We start from the raw sequence: 17,468 nt of genomic DNA on the forward strand, positions 1-17,468 counted from the left end.
TGTAATTCAAAGTTAGTTTTGCTAAATCTGCCATCAGAGAACCGCACTTTTTCTCATCTCAAGTCCTTCAGGCTGGGTCTTCAAAACTGGAGTGACGGCTCCTGGGACCTGTTCGGCCAAGTCTAGGGAAGTCTGTGGCTGTCATTGCCAGGTGGAAGGGAGAGTTGCTTGCTATTGGCATGAGGGGTGGAGATCAGATATGCAGATACCCAGAAGGCCGCCTCTGGAAATACTATAACCACTGAGCTGGGGGCCCAGAGAGCCTCAGTGAGGTGTGTGCATGCCATGCAAACATAGGGGCCTGAGCTTTGATCCTTGGTGCCCATGTGAAAGCCAGGCATGGCAGCACACATCTGTAGCACATCTGGGTGGTGGGGAAAGTGAGAGTAGAGACAGGAGGCTCCCCAAGGCTCCAGGACCAGCCAGTCTAACTGAAGCATGGAGCTCCAGGTTCAGTGAGAGACTCTCTTTCAAAAACAAAAGTGGAGAGTGATGAGGGAAGATGTTCAGCATCCACGTCTGCCCTGTAGACCTCGGTACACACATGCACATGTGTGTACAACACGCATGCACACATACCACATGCAGGCACGCACATGCACGCACACAGCTAAGGCAAACCCCCTGGCTGTATTACTAGAATATTAAGAACCTTGTACTCTCCAGGCACCTTGCAGACAAGCAATAAGCATGTTGATGTGCCCTCTGTGGCCTGGGTGAGGCTCAGTGGTAGAGCACGTACCTGGTACATACAGAGGCCATGTATTCGGAAGCACAAGAACACAAGTTAAAAAGCCCATTGAAATCGTTAACCATCCAGCAATCTTTCAGAAACACGTTTAAAGAGATGAATGCTAGCAGATGAGTGTGTGTGTGAGTGTGAGAGAGAGAGAGAGAGAGAGAGAGAGGGAGAGAGAGAGACAGAGAGACAAAGAGAGAGGAGAGGAGAGACAGAGACAGAGAGAGACAGAGAGAGACAGAGACAGAGAGAGACAAAGACAGGGAGACAGAGAGAGAGAGAGAGTATTGTGGGTGGGTAGGTGGAGTTTGTGTGAACGTGTGTCTTGTGTATGTATGTGAGTGTGTGTGTGTGTGAGTGCACACACGCACACGTGTGCAAATACACACAGAGAACAACTCTGTAGAGTTGATTCTCTTCTTCTGTCTTTGTTTGGGTCCCAAGAATCAAATTCAGGTCGCCAGGTTAACACAGCAAGTGCCTTTACCCACTAAGTCATTTTGCCGGCCCCAGCTTAAATCTTAAAAAGTAGACAACTTCAGTCTTAAAATAGGTATTTATCAAAAGAATCGTGAGAGTTGCCTTCATTGTCGTAATAGTAGAGTATTTTGTCCTATGTCACTGTCTCTGCAAAGACATTCATGGAATGAAGTTTTTAGATTTAGGGTTTTTTTTATTTGTTTGTTTTAATTTGGACAGTCATGGGTTCAAATCCCAGCTTTTGCCTCTTGTTAGTAGTGTGGCCTTGGAGTCTTGTTTTGTCTGAAGGAAATAAGTTGTGGCCACACGGTCTGGGAAAAGCATGTTGAAGCAGCTGCTGGTCCAGCTGTGATCCAAGTGTAAGGGATCAGACACTCACTCTAGAGAAGTTTGCCTCCTGTGGGTGTGTGGGGGTGGTGAAATCCTACTCAAGTACTTGATACACTGAGGTCATTTCAAACCATGATAAATGCTATTAAAAACTAAAGGAAGTCAGGTGGTGGTGGTGGTGGCACACACCTTTCATCCCAGCACTCGGGAGGCAGAGGCAAGTGGATCTCTCTGAGTTCGAAGCCAGCCTGGTCTACAGAGTGAGTTCCAGGACATCCAGGGCTACACAGAGAAGCCCTGTCTCTCAAAAAAAAGGGGGGGTGGGAGCTGGAGAGATATTTTAAAAAGAAAAACACATGTACAAAGTGTGGTGGCTTAGTTCGGTGGAGTGCTTGCCTAGTATGCGCAGAGCTCTGGGTTAAATTCCATCTAAGGCAAACAAGATTCCCAGCCTGGAATCCCAGCTCTCAAAAGTGGGGTCCGGAGTATCAGAAGTTAAAGGTCATTCTCTACCACATCCCTCTGAGTCTGAAGACAGCCTGGCACACTAGAGAGCGGCCCAAACCATAAGCCAACAAAAGAATGGCCATGGCTTGCAAAACACCAGGTTAAATGGTTGTATGAGAATTTTTAAATGGGAGGTATTTTCTGTGGAAGGTTCTGGGCCCTGCAGCTTTTTGCCAAAGGTTCCTAGGCCCCACGTGTTTTGTAAGAGGTATCAAGCAAAACATTACCTGGGGAAGCCCTGCAAAGACTGCGAAGACGCATCAACTGTATTCAGATGAGGAAACCTATGTGTGTGTGTACATCACCTTGCCTGGTGCCTCCAAAGGCAAGAAAGAAAAAAATCACCAAATCTCCTGAAGCTACCTGACATGCATGCTGGGAAGCAAACCTCTGGCAGTGCAGCAAGCGCTCCCTCAGCCTCTGAGCCATCTCTCTGGCCCAGGGACCAACTGCTGCCCAGGGAGTTCCAAGCCACGCCCATCTCTCTGGCCCAGGGACCAACTGCTGCCCAGGGAGTTCCAAGCCACGCCCATCTCTCTGGCCCAGGAACCAACTGCTGCCCAGGTGGTTCAAAGCCACGCCCCTTGCCTTCTCGGGTGATTATTGCGCATCAGATTGATTTCGTTTTATAGTTTTACCATCTCTCTTCCACCCAAGAGATACAAACATACATCCATCCGAAGACAGCGTAGCAACCACCAGGCTGATGTCTGAACAGCCCACAAGATGAAAACCACCTCCTGGAACTAGAAGAATTTCATCACAAAGGCATTTTTTAGCATTGGGTCCCCGTACTTCGTGGGGATCCAGAGTACTGTCTCTGCCCCAAGGGCAGTCCCACTCACTACCCCTCTCTAGCCCCCTAATCCAAGGCATGCACAGACCACCACGATGCCATCAAAGTTAATTCCAGAAACCCGCAGAACATTAGGGCTCGCTGGAAAAATCTGCCGAGTCTGGGCCTGGTTTATAGCTTCTCAGGGAGACAGCCACCCGCAAACATCCTAGGCCAACAAGAATGGCATTCCATCCTCCCCACCCTGCCCCAACAGAGCCCTTCCAGGGGCGTGTTCTACACTGAGCCCTTCTCCAGTCTCCCCGTTCTGGCTTTAATTGCTCTTGGGTTTTCAAGTCATCCATGTATGGTGGTGCTTGTTTAGCAAGTTAACCACTGGACCCTGCTTTAATCGGAAGAGCGTGCGATGGTTAGGGACTTGCCTTTCAAGTGCCTGGCATCCCCTGGCTGCACCGTGGGACATCAGCTGCTCTTGCTGTGTCTTTGATGGGGGTGTGAGCCCTCCACAGGAGTCAGCGGGAGAACTGGACTGGGACTCTGGGACAGGTGTGTTTAACCCTCCGCGCACCGTTGGCTGATGCAGGGCTCGGTGTGGCTCTGAAAGCATAGTGAGGAAGCTGCCGCGCTTTTGGCTGCCGTTTGACTGGATCTCACGGTCGACTGCATGACTAAAGCCCACTGAGCTGGCTGGGGTGTCATGGGTGTTCAGAGTGCATCCAGCAGGCAGCAGGAAGTACATGGGAAGCTTCTCTCCAACTCTCACACCCGGATTGTTTTTCTTTTATAGCTTATCTGTCCTTTAAAACGATAGTAAGTATTCGCAAGTATGTCTGTGGCAGGGTATGTACATATATTCAGATATATGTGTGTATGTATATATGTGTATATATGTATATGTGTGTTTATATATACACACATGCACACATACATGTATATGGTTCACGTGTGAATGCACATATGTGTACAGCTGGCCAACGAGCTCCAGGAACCTGTCTCTGGCCCACCTCCAGCCCCGGGGTTATAACTGAGCCACCATGCCTGGCTTTTTCCCGGGTGCTAGGGACCCAGACTCAGGTTCTTGGGCTGCATGGCAGGATCTTTTCTGACTGAGCCGTCTCCCCCTCCCCCGTGGCAATCATTTTCCATATTCATAGCAGCACAGGGACATCTGACAGACTTCTTTCTGCCGAGATTTGGATCTTGCATTTCGCTCTCTTCGCCTCCTTCAGTTGGATGGTGCGGTTAGATTGCAAAGATTGCAAACGTGGGGTTGGGGATTTAGCTCAGTGGTAGAGCGCTTGCCTAGCAAGTGCAAGGCCCTGGGTTCGGTCCCCAGCTCTGAAAAATAAATAAATAAATAAAAAAGATTGCAAAAGTTCCCATCTTTTGCAACTTGCCATCAGTTCTGTAAGGATCGTCCCTACGTAGGTCCCTTGCTCGTGAGTTTATTTGTTCTGACCAAATATCTGATAAAAGGCAATTTATGGAAGGAAAGGGCCACTTGGACTCACAGTCTGAGGGGGAGCACCGTCTGTCCGTGGTGTCTGGGAAAACAGGGGAGCAAGGAGGCCACACTGCATCCTCAGGATGCACCAAGCAAAGAGCCAGCCCTACTGACCCACTTTCTCTAGTGAGGCTCCACCCCCTACAGGTTCTACAACCTTCCAAAGCAGAACCGCCATGTGGGTACCAAACGTTCAAACACTTGGACCTGCGGGGCTTTTCACATTCAAGCACAATAATGAGAATGAATTTTTCCCCCGGGTTAAAAAAAGCAAAGTGGTATTTCAGAATATGTTGCCAATTATTCGTAACTGTTTTAACCCAAGAAAAGCCTGTGTACACTTTTGAATTCGTGGCATCATATACAGATAAGTATTTGACAAACAGCAGCCCCCACCGGCCACCACCTTTGCTCTCTGCCAGGAGGCGACAATCTTCAACTTGTGCTGTGCTACTTAGATTCTTATCTCCAAGTTTCCCTTTTCTGTCTTCTCTGTGACCTCTGACTTCGCAAAACGTGAATAAAAATTTTAGTTCTCAAGGCTGGGGCCCTCGCCTAGCACGTGCAAAAGCCCTGGGTTCCCTCCCAGCACCAAAAGAATAAATACATTACAAGAGGCCTTTAATCCTAGTACTTGGGAGATGGAAGAAAAGAAACAAGGATCCAAGATGAGCATTGGCTCTATAGTAAATTCGAGGCCAGCCTAGGCTACATGAGGCCCTGTCAAAAACAAAAAGAATGAAGGTCCTGTCTCTCACCCTTCTGGTCACAAGCATAGACCTCCTGCTCATGTCATGCCGACCTCGGCTTCACTCATATCGCAATTCGGTCTCTTAGAACGACATAAACACTCTCCTCAGAGAAACGGTTCTTACCACAGTGATTGTTTTGTGCTGAGTCAGATGACTGTTCTCCTCTCTCCCCCTGCGTGAGAGAGTCACACTCACAGTCAGGTGCACAGCGGGCACGCCTTTCACAGTGGCCTTGCACAGGCACAGAGGGAAGGCACGCAACCTTTCCTGGGTCACACTGACTCCCAGGCTCCAAGAGGTTTGTTCCCCATTGCCCTCTGCAATTACAGAGTCTCTGTCTGCCACCTCCTGGCCAGAACCCTGAACAGAAGGCTCTGAAGCCCTGAGTTGTCCTGGCCTGCTTCTGCACAGCTGCTCTCCCCTTGTTTGTACTTTTCCTTTTTGTTGTCTTGTTCGCTTTTTAATTTTGTTTTATTTTTAAGGTCAAAAGAAGTCTGAGTTTGGAATTATTTACAAAAAATGCCTCCCTCTTTCTCTGTGTGTGTGTCTGTCTGTCTCTCTCTGTCTCTCTGTCTCTGTCTCTCTGTCTCTCTCTCTCTGTGTCTGTCTCTGTGTCTCTGTCTGTCTGTCTCTCTGTCTCTGTCTCTCTGTCTCTGTCTTTCCCTGTCTCTGTCTGTCTGTTTCTCTGTCTCTGTCTCTCTGTCTCTGTCTCTGTCTCTCTCTCTCTCTCTCTCTCTCTCTCTCTCTGTGGGTATGTACTTGTGTGTGCGTGTATGTGTGCATGCTCACGGTCATGGGTCCATGTGCACACGGAGGCCAGTGGACAATCTGAGCTACTATTACTAAGCGACATGCGCCTTAGCTTGAGACAGGTCTCACTCACTGGCCCAGAGCTCACCAGTTAGGCTAGTCTGATTAGCAGGGAGCCACCTGTCTCTGCCTCCCAACACTGAGATCATACGTCTGCACACCACACTGAGTGTTTTATATACATTCAGGCTCAGGGATCAAACTCAGGTCCTCACGCTTGAACAGCAAGCCCCTTACTGCCTGAGCCATCTCCCCAGCCCTCTGTCCAGTGTTCACTTAAGGTTTGTTCTTGTTTCTTTTGATGTGGTAATCAGTGACCAAAGGCAACTTAGAGGAGGAAAGAGTTATTAGGTTTATACTTCCGGGTCACAGTCCTCACAGAAGGAAAACAGGGCAGGAACCTGGAGGCAGGAACCTGGAGGCAGGAACCTGGAGGCAGGAACACTGCTCACTGGGTTGCTGGCTCATGCTTAGCAAGCTTTCGTACATAGCATGGACCCACTTCCTAAGGATGGCGCTCTCCCAGTGCACAGGGCCCTTCCGTACCAATCACCAATCAAGACAGTCTCTCTCAGACGAGGCCAAGGGCCAGTCCAACACTGAGGCAGTTCCTCAACTGAAGTGCCCTCTTTCCAGGCGACTCTAGGTTGTGTCTAGTTGACAATAAAAACTGACAGGCACACACTTGAACCCACTGTCATCTGCAAGTCTGCCCCTCATTACCTTTATCCTGGAGTCTGGGCATAGGTTAGGCTCTGTGAAGAGAGATCTGTGCTGTGGAGAGTGTAGGAGGCTGCAGGGCTCTTTTTATTTTTTTAAGATTTATTTATTTATCACATTTATATATGTACACTATAACTGTACTTCAGACACACCAGAAGAGGGCATCAGATCTGATTACAGATGGTTGTGAGCCACCACGTGGTTGCTGGGATTTGAACTCAGGACCTCTGGAAGAGCAGTCAGTGCTCTTAACCGCTGAGTCATCTCTCCAGCCCGACTGCAGGGCTCTTAAAGCTCCCTACTGGACTTGAGATATCACTTGTGCCACATACAACACCTGAGCCCTCAGGGCCCAGCAGATCTGTCTTCTAAAGTCTTTCAGGATCCGCAGTCTCTGTGCAGGGGCGATGCATCTCTCTCTTCACAGGCTGGAAACACTGTGAGCTTGTATCTAGCCGTGCCCCAAGCACCTGGAAAAACAACTTTAAAAAAGAAAGATTAACTTTGCTCACGTGTTCCAGAGGGTTCTGCCCGTGGTTGCTTGGTCCTGGGCCCTCAGACAGAACATCATGGCAGCAGTTGTGTGAGGAGGACACCATTCACCTCGTGGGGGGAATAAAGCAGAGAGAGAGGGAGGGAAAGAGGGAGGAAAGGAAGGAAGACAAAGACATGTCTAAGACAGGATACAACAACGGTCAACCCACATTGGCCTACTTCCTCTAGCTAGGCCCCATCCACAGAAGTTTCCAGAAACTCCCAAAATAACAAACAGATAGGGACCAAGAATTCACTACCTGAGCTTGTGGGGACAGTTCAGAACCAAATCAAACACCGAAACACACACACACACACACACACACACACACACACACACACACACACACACACACACGCTAAGGTAGTGGTGTACACCTTTAATTCCAGTATTTGCAGGAGGCAGAAACAGAGTGATCTGTGAGTTGGAGGCCAGCCTGGTCTACAGAATGAGTTCCAGGACAGCTAGGACTACACAGAGAAACCCTGTCTCAAACAAAACAAAACAAAACAAAACAAAACAAAACAAAACAAAACACAGGCTGTCAAGATGGTTCAGTCATTAAGAGCACTGTCTGCTCTTCTAGAGGTCCTGAGTTCAAACCCTCACAACCATCTGTGCTGAGATCTGATGCCCACTTCTGGCATGCAGGTGTACATGCAGATAGAGCACTCATATACATAACAAAAATAATGAATAAATCTTTAACAAAAGAAAACAAAAAACAAGCAGCCCTTCATTTGTGAGTCAGACACAACAGACCACCGGCCCTGTTCACTGTGCCGTGGAATGCATCGCCCTCCGGGAGGGGCGACTGGGAGCAAAGCCTCCTTTCTTCTTTCCTGACATGAGATCCCTGACCAAAGCAAGCTAAGCTACAGAAGGAAGGACTCGTTCCCATTCGTGGTTTGAAAGTACAATCTCTCGTGGGGTGGAAGTCGTGTGGTGATAGCCTGGGGCGGTTGGTCAGTTTGGGTCCCCAGTCGGGGAGCAGAGACAGATGACGGCTCTACCCAGCCCCTTTCTCATTTTTCCTTATTCGTTTGGTTTGGGATCCCAGCCCAGGCAACGGTGCTGTGCACACCTGATTGGGTCTTCCCACCAGGCAAACCTTTCTGGGCACATCGTCACAGGCGCACCCAGGGGTGCGCTGCCACGATGAATCTATGTCTGTCGAGTTGACAATGAACCACTACGGTAGCCAGCTGTGCTCTACGCAGTGGAGATGGGGGATGGACACATCGGCATGGCCTAGCTGTTTTGCACTATATGCTCTGACCAGCTTGCTTCCGTCCCCTGTCATGGTTTCTCAGAGATCGCTTGTAGCCGTCACTCCAGGGTGGTCGCACTGGATGATCTCTGCCTCCTCTCTCCTGGTGTAAACAAGCTCCCCTCATCCCAGGCCATTCTCTCAGCCGCACAAGAGTCGGGAGCTAGCCGGAAGAGCAGAGACATCCAGCTGCCTTCCAGAGCCCCAGAGGCGACACATGCAGAAAGCTGTCCCTTCTCTTTCCCACAGGACACCACGACGTCAGTGCGCATCGGCCTGATGATGGAGGAGATGATCTTCAACCTCGCTGACACACACCTGTTCTTCAATGACCTGGAGGTCAGCACGCCACGCTCGCTTTCACAGTTGCCGGGGTTACTCCTGTTTAGTTGGGGGTCAGGGGTGCCATCTCTGAGAGAAATGTTTTCTTCCCCCCCACCCCCTTTTAGAGTTTTTGGAGACAGGGTTTCTCTGCGTAGCCCCGGCTGTCCTAGAACTCACTCTGTAGACCAGGCTGGCCTTGAGCTCAGAGATCCTATGAGCGCAGGTGTGCACCCCCCACTGCCTGACTCCTTTCCTTTTAACTACGTTTTTTTAATTTATGTATGCCAGAAGAGGGCATGGATCCCCCGAGGCTGGAGCATAGGCTGGGGCGAGCCAGGTCCATGTGGGTGCTGGGACCAGAATGCAGGGTTACAGAAGAACAATGGAGACCTCCTCCAGCCGACCCTTTTCTCTCAGAGACTCGAACCACTAATGACTCCTAAGAAAGTACAAAACCTTAGTCAGTGTCCTTTTGGGGGGGCACTCTTGTCAGAGTGACCTTGCTGGCCCTCCTCTCTCCCTGCTCCAGTCATGTGGGATGGTGGTTCTGCTAACCCAGTTTAAAAACAAACAAACAAAAAAAAAAAAAACCTGCTGGCCTCTTCCTCTTCCTCTTCCTCTCTTCCTCTTCCTTCTGAGATGCCTTTACTTAATATGTTCATTAAGGCAGACGAGTGCAGATCCTCTTGGGACAATGATGCTCAGCAGTGGGGCCAGAGTGGAAGCTTTTTAGAAAAGAATTTTCATTTTTAATTGGATATTTTATTTATTTACATTTCAAATGTTATCGCCCTTCCCGGTTTCCCCTCTGCAAACCCCCTATCCCATCCCCTTACCCTGCATCTAAGAGGGTGGTCCTCCACCCACTCACCCACTGCCACCTCCCCGCCCTGGCATTCCTCTACAATGGGGCATTGAGCCTTCACAGGACCAAGAGCCTCCCCTCCCATTGATGTCAGATAAGGCCCCTTCAGCTCCTTCAGTCCTTCCCCTAACTCCTCCATTGGGGTCCCTATGCTCAGTCCGATGGTTGGCTGTGAGCATCCACATCTGTATTTGTCAGTCTCTGGCAGAGCCTCCCAGGAGACAGCTGTATCAGGCTCCTGTCAGCAAGCCCTTCTTGGCATCAGCAACAGTGTCTGGCTCTGGTGTCTGCATGTGGGATGGATCCTCAGGTGGGGCAGTCTTTGGATGCCCTTTCCTTCAGTCTCTGCTCCACTCTTTGTCCCTGCATTTCCTGTGCTCTCAGGTGTGTCAGCATGCCTGGGAGACCAACTCTCTCCCAGCAGGATTTGGTGCAGAGAGCTGTGGCACGGGTTCAGCTCCAGGCGCAGATGGAAACCGGAAGGCAGAATTTACATTCTTCTGTAGAGGGAGAAGGACAGAGACAGACAAAATACGCTTAGTGTGTTTGCCCTTGGACCCCTGAGCAAGATACAAAAAGGGCAGAGAGTGTCAGACATAGCTTAACTCATTTGTTTGGACATAGTCTCTATCGAAAGATTTAGGGATAAATTCAAAGGAAAAACATATTTAAAGAGAATTCCTTGGGGCCAGTGAAATGGCTCAGAAAGTAAAGGTGTTTGGGGCCTCCTAACCTTGATCCCAGAACCCACACAAAGCTGAAAGGAGAGGAAGCTTGTCCTCTGACCTCACCTATACACTGTGGCACATGCACACACTCGCTTCAGATTTATGTGTACGCGCATGCGCACATGCACAATAATAATAATTTCTAAATTTTAACATTGGAGGAAGGGGGTTCTAAAAAAACAAATTGAATAAAGTAGAACAAAACTATAGACACAAAAGCTGAAAGAGACAGACAGACAGACGACAGACAGACAAAGGCTGAGAGAGAGAAAAAGAGTCCCCACGACCACCACCACCCCCGGGGTCAAGCTAACAGCTGCCATCAGGTTGAAAGGTGACCTGTGAGTATCTCGGCAGACCAAGCAAGGAGGGAAGTAAGACTTACCCTTCCTCATGATAAGTGAACAGCTCTGCTTAGAGGGAAGAGGACGGATTCCCCCCGGAGAGCCGATGGACTCACAGGCTTCAAGCAGCTTCCGCTGACTGTAAACTATCATCCCAGTCACTCAGAACAGAATGAAAGCTAAAGGCGACCTAGATTAAGCCGGACATGAAAGGACATTGCTGCCTACCCTGAGGATGTCGCCGGCATTTCGAACACCCCTGAGGACTAAGCTGTGGGGTAGAAATAGCTCCCAGCAGAAGCTAGACATCAAGGGGCCCCTACGAAGACCACAGGGCTGCAAATGGCTTTGTGGTTGAGCAGTAGGAGGCCCAGGCAGGCACAGGGCACTCCGTCCATCTTGGTGAGTGAGGAATCAGCCAGATACGTGTGGGCTCCAGGCAACTCCTGCAGACTCCCACCCTCTGGTCTTTTTTTTTCCTCTTGAAGTCTTTTGAGACAGGGTTTCTCTGTATAGCCCTGGCTGTCCTGGAACTCTCTCTGTAGACCAGGCTGGCCTTGAGCTCAGGTATGCCCCCCACTGCCTGATTCCTTTCCTTTTAACTACATTTTTTTTGTCTATGTATGCCTGAAGAGGGCATGGCTCCCCCGAGGCTGGAGCATAGGCTGGGGCGAGCCAGGTCCATGTAGGTGCTGGGACTAGAATATGGGGTTACAGAAGAGCAATGGAGACCTCCTCCAGCCGCCCCTTTTCTCTCAGTCCCCAAAGGCAGTGACCGTCATGGCCACAGTTTGTGGGGAACCACCTCAGGCACCAGACAACTGGGGCTGCTGGGGAACTCCAAATTGTTCTCATTCTCCAAACCCTGTTCAGCAACGTCCCCATGCCAGGTGCCCCAGGGTCCCTTGGCAGAATTGAACCCACGTCTTCCAGGAGTAGACACACAGGCTGCTTGCTTGGACAGGCAGCCCTGTGGGACCATGTAGAGCAGTTCCCCAGGGTGGGCTGCACCAGGCTCAGGAGGGAGGCAGGCACCTATGACAGACTCTGTGTGCAGAGGCTTGGGGAGCAGCATCCTGTTAGCTGTGCTATCTATAAATAGGGCCCTCAGGGGACTCTCCTGCTTCCTCAACCCAACCAAGAACATATGTCACATCATGTCAGGTGGAGAAACTCTGAAGACAGCAGGAGGGTAGCAGAGGGGCCGTAATGGAGCCCCTGGATTTACCTGGAATCCTGGCTTCTCTTCTGTAGCTGTGATGAAACACTCTGACAAAAGCAACCTATAGAAGTAAGGGTTTATTTTAGGGCACAATTCCAGGTTACAGTCCACCACTGTAGGGACCTCAACATCTCAGGTATTCAAAGCAGCTAGTCACATCACATCCACAGAGCAAAGAGCAATGCATGCCTGGGCTGTGTAGTGAGGCCAGCCTGGGCTACATAGTGAGGCCAGCCCGGTCTATGTAGTGAGGCTAGCCTGGGCTACATAATGAGTTCAAGGCCAGAAGCTGGGACAGAATGAATGATACTGTCAGAGAGAGAGAGAGAGAGAGAGAGAGAGAGAGAGAGAGAGAGAGGAGGAAGAGGAGGAGGAAGAAGGAGGAGGAGGAGGAGGAGGAGGAGGAGGAGGAGGAGGAGAAGAAGAAGAAGAAGAAGAAGAAGAAGAAGAAGAAGAAGAAGAAGAAGAAGAAGAAGAAGAAGAAGAAGAAGAAGAAGAAGAAGAAGAAGAAGGGGGCTGGGGATTTAGCTCAGTGGTAGAGCGCTTACCTAGGAAGCGCAAGGCCCTGGGTTCGGTCCCCAGCTCCGAAAAAAAGAACCAAAAAAGAAGAAGAAGAAGAAGAAGAAGAAGAAGAAGAAGAAGAAGAAGAAGAAGAAGAAGAAGAAGAAGAAGAAGAAGAAGAAGAAGAAGAAGAAGAAGAAAGGGATGAAGGAAGGAAAGGGAAGGAGAGAAAGAAAATAAGGAAAGCTGGTTGTGGTGGCAACCACCAGTCGGATTTGCTGAAGAGGAGAGGACACTTAAATCTAAGTGCTTAAAACTAAGGAAGCTCTCAAAATCCAGTGATTCATGATGTCAAAGGAACAGGATGTAATTGAAAGGGTCCCCAGTGGCTACAGCTGGGGTGATTGTTCATTTCGTAATAAATAATGAGCTATTAAGTTCCAACTCAAAGTGCAGAAGAAGCACTCACAGGTCCGTGCTGACAGACAGCACAACCATGAGTAAGCAAGAAAGGAGACGGCCCATCTCCCCGGCAGAAAAACCCCACACACTGTGTGCACGCGCTGCAGCCTCTACAGGAGCCAGTGTGCTATGGCTGAGGGAGAAGGCCAAGGTGGAGAGTAGCTCCTTCTGAAGGTCGTGAGGAACACAGGCTCCTGGTGGTCTCCGGTGTGCCTCAGCGTGCATGTGTGTCACCCATCTTGGCAGCACTCTTCCTCCGTGCATGCTGCTCCCTGTGTCAGATCGGCACCTTTTCTCCTCCAAGCCCTAACCTGCCTGACCCTGCTTAGCTTCCCAGATCAAACCATATTAGGCTCATGCAGGTGATGCAGACAAAGGCAAAAGTCTCCCCTGGGTGCAGAGGGAGAGAAAGAAAGAAAAACAGGGACTCAGCAGAGTCGAATTCAGTGACGACTTCCAAATAAAGACAGGCTCACAGGCATCGGAGGTTAAGATGCCCACACAGCTTCTTGTGAGGAGGACAGTTCAGCCCATAACCCGCCCTGGCATTCTCTGCTTCACTTTCTCCGTGTGAGGTGGGAAGATAAGAGTCTCCCTTGATGTATGTAAAGGGCTGGGCAGAGCCCCTGCCTGCCACAGTGAAAGCTCACAGAACATCTTAGGCTTGTCTCCTCCCAGGAAGTTTTCAGTCATTTATTCAAAAGTAATGAATATGTGTTTAACCTCTGTGTGTGTGTTTGTGTGTGTATGTACGTCTGTGTGTGTGTGTGTGTATGCACGTCTGTGTGTGTGTGTGTATATGTATGTCTCTATGTGTATCTGTTTCTCTCTGTGTGTTACATGAGTGTATCTGTGTCTGTGTGTGTGTATGTGTGTGTATGTACGTCTGTGTGTGTGTGTGTATGCACGTCTGTGTGTGTGTGTGTATGTATGTCTCTATGTGTATCTGTTTCTCTCTGTGTGTTACATGAGTGTATCTGTGTCTGTGTGTGTGTTTGTGTGTGTATGCACGTGTGTGTGTTTGTGTGTGTATGCACGTCTGTGTGTGTGTATGTATGTCTCTATGTGTATCTGTTTCTCTCTGTGTGTTACATGAGTGTATCTGTGTCTGTGTGTGTGTATGTGTGTGTATGTACGTCTGTGTGTGTGTGTGTATGCACGTCTGTGTGTGTGTGTATGTATGTCTCTATGTGTATCTGTTTCTCTCTGTGTGTTACATGAGTGTATCTGTGTCTGTGTGTGTGTTTGTGTGTGTATGCACGTGTGTGTGTGTGTGTGTATGTCTCTATGTGTATCTGTTTCTCTCTGTGTGTTACATGAGTGTATCTGTGTCTGTGTGTGTGTTTATGTGTGTATGCACGTCTGTGTGTGTGTGTATGCACGTCTGTGTGTGTGTGTGTATGTATGTCTCTATGTGTATCTGTTTCTCTCTGTGTGTTACATGAGTGTATCTGTGTCTGTGTGTGTGTATGTGTGTGTATGTACGTCTGTGTGTGTGTGTGTGTATGCACGTCTGTGTGTGTGTGTGTATGTATGTCTCTATGTGTATCTGTTTCTCTCTGTGTGTTACATGAGTGTATCTGTGTCTGTGTGTGTGTTTGTGTGTGTATGCACGTGTGTGTGTTTGTGTGTGTATGCACGTCTGTGTGTGTGTTTGTGTGTGTATGCACGTCTGTGTGTGTGTGTGTGTATGTATGTCTCTATGTGTATCTGTTTCTCTCTGTGTGTTACATGAGTGTATCTGTGTCTGTGTGTGTGTATGTGTGCATCTCTGTGTGTACATGTGTGTGTATTTGTATGTGTATGTGTGTGTTTGTGTCTCTGTGTCTCTCTCTGTGTATGTGTGTGCATGTATATGTATGTGTGTGTGTGTGTGTATCTGTATGTCTGTGTGTATCTCTGTGTGTGTCTGTGTCTCTGTGTCTCTCTGTGTGTGTACATGTGTGTGTGTGTGTGGTGTGTGTATCTGTGTGTCTATGTGTGTATTTGTGTGTATGTGTGTATCTGTGTGTGTATGTATGTGTGTGTGTGTGTGTGTGTGTGTGTGTGTGTTATTGAGGAAGGAACGTAGAGCCTCCTAGTGTGTTTTAGGCAAGCACTCTACCAGCAGGAGGCTAGACCCCAGCCCTTAACTGTTTTTATTGTTTTTTCTGTACTGAGGAACAAAACTAGAGCCCATGCTTGCCAGGCAAACACTGTGCTGCTGAGCCACGCCCCCAGCCCCTGTTTTGTTGTCATGGTGATAGTGGTGCTGGGGAGGACTCTGAGCCAGCCGAGCTGTGTACCTGCTACACAAGGGTGTCTGTCTGGGCCATGCCCCCTGCTCTCATGATTTCTATTATCTTTATCATCGATTTGCTGGCACTGTTTAGATATGGCTAATCCTCTACTGCCTGCCGGGTCAACCTCAGCTTCTTCCCATGGATCTGTTGTTTCCTGCCAGATATAAACATCTAGATCATTCTTTTCCCACTTTCAGATTCTCTGTATCTGTTCTTTTAAAATATTGCATATTTTAGTAGGTCGCTGTCCACACACACACACACACACACACACACACACACACACACACAACCCCATAGTGAATGTCTCCTTCTTAGCTGCTTTTCCACAATTTTGGACGCCTTGGAATCCTTCTGTGAGCAAACTTGAGGACCTGCCCTGGTCTTCCAGGTTATGAAGTCGGAATTCCCCCAGTGGGCATACCACCGGTCATTCCCCTCCGTTCCAGTAGGCAGAGGGGAGGGATGTGTTATCTATGTGTGTGGTGTGTGCATGTGTCCGTGTGCATGTGTCCGTGTGCATGTGTTTGTGTGTGGTGTGTGTGTATGTGTGTGCACGTGTGTGCATGTATGAATACATGTGTGTGCACATGTGTGTGCACATGTGTATGTGTGTTTGTGTGTTGTATGTGCGAGTGTGTGTATGCATGGGTGTCCATGTGCATGTTGTGTGCCCTTCCTCCCATCCCTCACTGCACCAATAAGCAAACATATGGTTGATCTCTCCACAAGTTCCCTAATCCATATCATCTCACCTGTGTAGAGGTTGTCAGAACTCTGTCTTTGTCATTGTCCCACTGAAACCCCTTCCTCAGGCTAGTCCCCTTTGACCTGAGATAGACCAGAGTTTTTCTGCAATCCATATGAAGGTACCTCCCCTCCAGCTTTGAGGACCATCCTACACACCTGGGGATACAGCAGAATTAGGAGCAGGAATCTTCCTCCAGAAAGCCCAGTCAGGCTTCCTGTCCCCTGCATTGTCCGGTGGCCTTGGCCGATGGCTCGAGGGGTAACTTGATCCAGGTCAGCTGGTGGAGTATGAGGTAGCGTCTAGCGAGTGTCATGGTGTTTTATGAAGTCCGAAATGTGATCGCGCCTGTTGTCACAGTTTAGCGCCCCTGACAATCCCTCACAGATGAGAAAAGCAGAGCCTCTTTACGTGCCTTTCCCCTGAAGTCAGGGATGCCCTGGGGTGGGAGCTGTCTGACCCCGACAGGGCGCTCAGGCCCGAGAGAAGGACAGCCTGTGCCAGGTCTGCAGGGCATGTAAGACAGACAGTGCTCACGCTGCTTTCTGCAAGCCTGGATCTGCAAGGGCAGCCTTGCACTGTGGATGCAAACCGTTAGGTGATGGGGCTGCCTCTCAGTTAGCAGAGCACTTGCCTCCCATGCTCAAAGCCCTGGCTCCATCCCTGGCACCACAGAAAGGAACCGTGGGAGCCCGTACTGTGTTCACATGTAGTGGAGGCAGGAAGATCAATAGTGCTGGGTCAGCCTTGACCACATCGTGAGTTAGAGACCAACTTAATTGTCTCAAAAGAAAAATGAAACTCATCAGGGTGTTAGGATGACTCCTGGACCCTACTTCATGCAGGATGGCTGTGAAGCAAAAATCTCAGATATCCACAAGCACCAAGTAAACAATGTGGACTTCCAGGCCCCAGGACACAGCCAAAGTTCAGTTCCAAGTGACATAGTACCTGGAACTCAGAAAGAGGTTCCCTTGGTTTAGATGTTGGCGATCGTTTCAAAACACACTTTGGGAGCGTCTGGAGCTGTGGCCCAGTGGTTAGAGCACTGACTGCTCTCCCACGGGACTCAGATTCCATTCCCAGCACCCACACAGAAGATCACAACACTCTAACTCCAGCTCCAGGGTATCCTTCACCCTCACACAGAGATATATGCAGGCAAAACACAGAGGCCCATACAACGTAATTAATTAGTTAATTAATTAAATCCAAGTTCCAATTCTTTTTTTTGTTGGATATTTTTTATTTGCATTTCAAATGTTATCCCCTTTTCTGGTTTCCCGTCCATAAACACCCATCCCATGTTTCTACGAGGGTGTTCCTCGTCCACCCATCCACCCACCCCTTCCTGCCTCCCCACCCTGACATTCCCCTACACTGAGGCATCGAGCCTTGGCAAGACCAAGGGCTTCTCCTCCCACTGATGCCCAGTAGGGCCAACCTCTGCTACATACGTGGCTGGAGCCATGGGTTTGTCCGTGTGCTTCTTAAAAGAAAAAAGAAGAAAGTTATCCCAACACCAGCCTTTGGCCACCACATGGAT

The 17,468-nt window shown here is 49.3% G+C and overlaps 1 protein-coding gene across 4 annotated transcripts in view; it reads left to right on the forward strand.

The window, feature by feature from the left end:
* Window positions 1–17,468, forward strand: part of Eya2 (EYA transcriptional coactivator and phosphatase 2) — a 183,264-nt gene that overhangs the window by 153,957 nt on the left and 11,839 nt on the right. For all 4 annotated transcript variants that reach the window (NM_130427.2, XM_039104164.2, XM_039104163.2 and 1 more), the window contains one exon: window positions 8,696–8,785. In NM_130427.2, coding sequence (NP_569111.2) covers window positions 8,696–8,785 — 90 coding nt within the window. The remainder of the gene's footprint in view (window positions 1–8,695; window positions 8,786–17,468) is intronic.

The sequence above is a fragment of the Rattus norvegicus genome, chromosome 3 (assembly GCF_036323735.1).
Source record: "Rattus norvegicus strain BN/NHsdMcwi chromosome 3, GRCr8, whole genome shotgun sequence".
NCBI classification, from domain to species: domain Eukaryota; kingdom Metazoa; phylum Chordata; class Mammalia; order Rodentia; family Muridae; genus Rattus; species Rattus norvegicus.